Here is a 5,941-nt window from a genome sequence, read left to right on the forward strand (position 1 = left end):
AATGTATGGCACATTAATACACCATCATATTTCGTCATGTAGCCAAATTGTTGTGTTGTGTTGTATTTTGTTGCATGATGATGCCATAGTAATGAATTTCTTGGCGAAATAAAAATGATTCTAGTTAATAATTAGAGGAATCTTATGGCATGCCGCATGATGTGATGCTACATTGGCCTGTTTTCATATTATTCTAAATTCTTCAAATCCCCTCCTTGTTTTCTATGATAAAGGATGACCCTTGTTAATCCCACTCATTGCACGATGTTCCCTTCAGAATAGCAACATTATTTAATTACAATGAAAATGTTTTTTGTCAAATGATCTGAATATAATAATATACTCATGCCAAATACTATGGATGTTATGGTACAAGGGTAGGGTTTCTCTACACCATTGTTTCCAAGTAGCAAATGATTGTTCCACATGCGTGATCCAACAGCATGCAAAATGGATTTATGCATTTGTCCAAGAATGTTTGCTTAAGACGGCTTGTTCTATGATGTCTTATGTTAGAATATAGCTCTCCGTGATGCTTAATTAAACAGTTCGCTTTAGGATAAGCAAGTACAAGTACATTCCATCATACACCCAACTTTGTCACCTGATTCATGTCCTGTCCGATAACCCGAATCCCAACTCCCGTGGGTGTGAGCAAGTAAGAAACGTGCAAGCAAAAGGGAAAATGTTATGGAGGCACAAGTCAAAGCCAGCTCAATAAGGAGCCAGTACTAAATTGTTTGAATGCAGAACAAAGTCAATCTTGGACCAATGATGCAACCATTACACCAACAGCACATCATTGTCTTCATGCTACCGACCGATGAGTAGTTGGGAACATCAGTCATCTACAGATCTACTGACCCCTTTCAATTCTTCTCTGAACCTCTGTTCATGCATACAAAAGTCTTCACAGTTGTGGTTTAGTAGCTGAATGATCAATCAAAATGACTGGAAAATTGCTGAAGGCAGCTGGCTCACCAGAAGGAACAGCATGTTTGCAATGCAGGGGTTTCACAGGTGTGCTGATCACAGTTGAATTCTCGCAAGGATCCAGAAAAATTATTGTGTTTCAAGCGGCCTGAAGTCTGAAATGAGATGCAATTGCTCATTTGATGTGCTCCAGGATTCAGAGTCTAAACCAAAAAGGTGGGCGTGGTTGTGCATCATTAGGACTGCGATGCTGCTTTCGGATAACAGCACAACTGTATGTCTCTATCTGATTGGACTTGCTCTCCCCATGGAATCCCTGCTACGTGCAGTTGAACCGAAGCAAACAAAGTAGAGTGTGAGCTGGTGCGACCCATGCATGCTGCTGCATTGCTGCCTGTCATAGCATGGGGATGGACACAACTGCTGTGGTGGTTACTGTAAGTTTTTTTCTCTCTCTCTTACCTTTCTTGCTTCCCGTGGTCTCTTGAGATTCAATTCTGTCACTGTCACTCCAATGCAAAAGTCACTTTTCCACTACCTTATAATTGAAACGCCACTAGTGGGTCTGGCTCACTTGGTTACTGATTGGCCTTTTTCCTCCTCATGCATGTCAGCGATTGTTTCATCATAGTACAATTATGGTGTGCTGTCTTCAGTTATGTGAAACCAGAAGTATGTCGTCGTGGTTCGAAGTATGCAGAAGGCACAGCCACTCACTGAACCTGCTGAATTCCTTTGTTTTGGGTTAGATGGCCAACAGTATCTCCAATAGTTGATAGCCTGCTAAGTAGGAATTTCTGTGCTATCTGGTTGCTTAAATAGTCAGAAATTTTATTTATTTTCCTATAGGCAAACAATGTAAGTACGCTCTATTCGTTTTATTTATCACCAAACCTGAGCAAGAACACTATTTAATCAACCATGGAAGCATCATGTAGTTGTCCTTATGCTACCAAATCAAGGAGGGCAGTTGAACTGTTTAAGCACGTACCCGCTGTAAAGTGCACCAGTTTACTAATCTCCAGTGCCCTTTTCATTCTTGTCACTAGATATCACCCAGAAGAAGCTGAACTAACAAGTCAAAGCAACAAGGTTAGCCTTTAAAATACCTGATAACTAGCTCTGCATTATTCAGAGCTACTCTGATTATTCTAATCATATATCTGTAACCGGGATTCTGCATTTCTACATGCTCTACCTTCTCCTTTGGCTTGTATTGCATTTTCACTAGTAGGAGCCCAGCACATTCCCTGACTGTGATACACAGAGCAGGTAGGCGTTTGACAACACCTTTCCCCCCTTTTTGCAGCTTAGGCTCCTACCACACCACAGCAATGGGGGTTTATACACATCTTCCCAACTCCGGGGTAGCAGCTATCCTGTAAGTTCAGCTCCCCCTTTCTAGTTTACACAGTTGCATCATAACATCGTAGCAATGGCCATTCCGCTTGCGCTTCTTCTATCTCTGCTCTTTGGCATCCTGCTTGCACCGGAATGTGTAGCCACACCGGACATGGCTCCTACCACTCTGCTGCAGGTGAAGTCCGATCTCATCGATCCTCAAGGCATCCTCTCCGACTGGTCGCCGAAGGCTGATGTCTGCTCCTGGCACGGTGTTTCATGCCTGCTGGGAGAGGGCATTGTGACAGGCCTCAACTTGTCGGGATACGGCCTATCCGGCACGATATCGCCAGCGATATCTGGCCTGATATCTGTGGAGTTCATTGACCTGTCCTCCAACTCCCTCACCGGGCCGATCCCGGCAGAGCTCGGCATGCTGCAGAACCTGAAGACGCTGCTCCTCTACTCCAACGCCCTCGTCGGCACCATCCCTCCGGAGCTGGGCCTCCTTGGGAACCTAAAAGTTCTCAGGATTGGCGACAACAGGCTGCACAGCGAGATACCACCGCAGCTCGGCAACTGCACGGAGCTCGAGACCATGGGGTTGGCCTATTGCCAGCTGAGTGGTGCCATTCCTCACCAGATTGGCAACCTGAAGAACCTGCAGCAGCTGGTCTTGGACAACAACACTCTCACCGGAAGCATCCCGGAGCAGCTTGGTGGTTGCGCAAATCTGCGTAGTCTGTCAGTGTCTGATAATAGGCTGGGTGGCATCATTCCCTCGTTCATTGGCAGCCTGAGTGTTCTCCAGTCTCTCAACCTTGCAAACAATCAGTTTTCCGGTGCGATTCCGGCGGATATTGGGAAGCTATCCAGCCTGACATACCTCAACCTGCTCGGCAACAGCCTGACAGGCGCCATCCCGGAAGAGCTGAACCAGCTGAGCCAGCTGCAGGTTCTTGACTTGTCCAAGAACAACATCTCTGGAGTGATCAGCATCTCCACATCACAGCTGAAGAACCTGAAGTACCTTGTGCTCTCTGACAATGTTCTTGATGGTACCATACCTGAAGGCCTCTGCCCTGGCAACTCGAGCTTGGAGAGCCTGTTCCTTGCCGGGAACAACCTCGAAGGAGGCATCGAGGGGCTGCTCAACTGCATTTCTCTGCGATCCATCGATGCGTCGAACAACAGCTTCACCGGAAAGATTCCGTCGGAGATCGACCGGCTGTCGAACCTTGTCAACCTTGTGCTGCACAACAACAGCCTTACCGGCGTTCTGCCACCTGAGATAGGTAACTTGAGCAACCTGGAGATGCTGTCCCTGTACCACAATGGCCTCACCGGTGTGCTCCCGCCGGAGATCGGCCGGCTGCAGAGGCTGAAGGTCTTGTTCCTGTACGAGAATCAGATGTCTGGGACCATACCTGATGAGATCACCAACTGCACGAGCTTGGAAGAGGTGGACTTCTTCGGCAACCATTTCCATGGGACTATCCCTGAGAAGATCGGGAACCTCAAGAGCCTAACGGTGCTTCAGCTCCGGCAGAATGACCTGTCCGGCTCAATCCCAGCGAGTCTCGGGGAATGCAGGCGGCTGCAGGCATTGGCATTGGCGGACAACCGGCTCTCCGGCGCACTGCCGGACACGTTCAGGCTTCTCACCGAGCTCAGCATCATCACCTTGTACAATAACTCCCTTGAGGGGTCGCTGCCCGAAGCACTGTTCGAGCTGAAGAACCTGACGGTGATCAACATCTCGCACAACAGGTTCAGCGGCAGCGTCGTGCCTCTCCTTGGCTCGAGCTCCCTCTCCGTGCTGGTGCTGACCGACAACAACTTCTCCGGTGTCATTCCGACAGCAGTGACACGGTCGAGGAACATGGTCAGGCTTCAGCTGGCCGGCAACCATCTCACCGGTGCAATCCCGGCCGAGTTGGGCGACCTGACGCAGCTCAAGATGCTTGACCTCTCATCCAACAACCTCTCCGGCGATATCCCATCGCAGCTCTCCAACTGCTTGCAGCTCACCCATCTGAACCTTGAGCGTAACAGTCTGACAGGCGCCGTGCCTTCCTGGCTCGGCGGCCTGCGGTTCCTTGGAGAGCTCGACCTCTCGTCGAATGCATTGACCGGCGTTATACCGGTGGAGCTCGGCAACTGTTCGAGCCTTCTCAAGCTGTCTCTCAGCGGCAACCGTCTCTCCGGCAGCATTCCGCAGGAGATAGGAAGGCTCACGTCCCTGAACGTTCTAAACCTGCAGAAGAACAGTCTCACCGGCGTCATACCGCCCACACTCCGGAGGTGCAACAAGCTCTATGAGCTGCGCCTGTCGGAGAACTCGCTGGAGGGGCCGATCCCCATGGAGCTCGGGCAGCTGTCAGAGCTGCAGGTGATGCTGGACCTAAGCCGGAACAGGCTGACCGGACAGATTCCGACGTCCCTCGGCAACCTCGTGAAGCTGGAGCGGCTGAACCTGTCCTCCAACCAGCTCCACGGGCAGATACCAGCCTCGCTGCTGCAGCTCACCAGCCTGAACCGCCTCAACCTGTCGGACAATCTCCTCTCCGGCACGATACCCGCCGTGTTATCGAGCTTCCCGGCCGCGTCCTACGCCGGCAACAACGAGCTTTGTGGCGCGCCGCTACCGACGTGCGGGGCGAACGGGAGGCGCCTGGCGAGCGCCACGGTGTCCGGCATCGTGGCGGCCATCGCCATCGTCTCGGCCACTGTGTGCATGGCTCTGCTGTACATAATGCTCAGGATGTGGAGCAATTGGAGGGAGGTGTCGGTGTCGAGCTCGGACGGTGAGGAGCCGGAGGCGCATGGCAAAGGGGGCAAGTGCTGCGCCGGGGACGGGAAGTACTGGAAGGTCGGTTCGGGCTTGGTCGTCGCGCCGTCGACGGAGGAGAAGTACAGCTCGGCGTCGGAGAGCAGCGTTCTCCATGGGAAGCTCACGGAGGCGAGCGCCATCAACTCCAAGGGCTAGCAGCGCGGCTTGCATGCTGTGGTTGAATCTCAAAATGTTTGTGTATTATCAGTGGCTGTTTCTTGTATCAAAGTTATCGGTCGCCACCGTTAAGCATTTTGTTCTCGTTTCTCTAATATATTATCTTCATGTTTTAAATTTTGTTCGTGGGTTCTTCATCTGAAGCTAAAGCTTTTTCAATTATCAGAGGACTTTATTGTAAACTTGGAAAACCTTCATCAGATGATTAAATGATCGATTGCTCACATGCACCCTGAAGACTACAGCTCTTAGCTAGAATAACGTACTCCCTCCGCTTTCTTTTTTACTCTGTGTATAAAATTTGTTTGAAGTCAAACTACATAAATAAGTTTGACCAAATTTATCTTAAAAAATAACAACATTTACAGTACAAAAGTTATATAGTATAAAAATTAATTTCATGATGCATCTAAAAAAAAGATATTGATTTTATATTGTGAGTGTTGATAATTTTTCTTATATAGTTAGTCAAACTTTACAAAGTTTGATTTTGGACAAATTATATATTTTTTGACAAAGGAAATATATTAATATCGTGAAGATACCAATTACCCCCAGCCTTCGCAACAACGAAATGTTGTATAGACATTATGGATGCGCACAACCTTACAACAGAAAGGAAGAAGAAGAAGAAAAAAGATCCCGCTACGGTGATTA

General features: G+C 48.9%; 1 protein-coding gene across 1 annotated transcript; it reads left to right on the forward strand.

Annotated features, from left to right (window-relative positions):
• The first annotated feature begins 1,959 nt into the window (after positions 1 to 1,959).
• On the forward strand, positions 1,960 to 5,405 carry LOC125553029 (uncharacterized). Its single transcript, XM_048716775.2, has one exon. The coding sequence runs from the start codon at positions 2,369 to 2,371 to the stop codon at positions 5,261 to 5,263; it is 2,895 nt and encodes a 964-aa protein (XP_048572732.1). The 5' UTR covers positions 1,960 to 2,368; the 3' UTR covers positions 5,264 to 5,405.
• The last annotated feature ends 536 nt before the right edge of the window (positions 5,406 to 5,941 follow it).

This window comes from Triticum urartu, chromosome 1A (assembly GCF_056163025.1).
Source record: "Triticum urartu cultivar PI428250 chromosome 1A, HENAU_Tu73, whole genome shotgun sequence".
In the NCBI taxonomy this organism is placed as follows: Eukaryota; Viridiplantae; Streptophyta; class Magnoliopsida; order Poales; family Poaceae; genus Triticum; species Triticum urartu.

Bases quoted from the DNA above. Each gene is read 5' to 3' on its own strand.
- LOC125553029 (XM_048716775.2), top strand. From the start codon at position 2,369: ATGGCCATTCCGCTTGCGCTTCTTCTATCTCTGCTCTTTGGCATCCTG.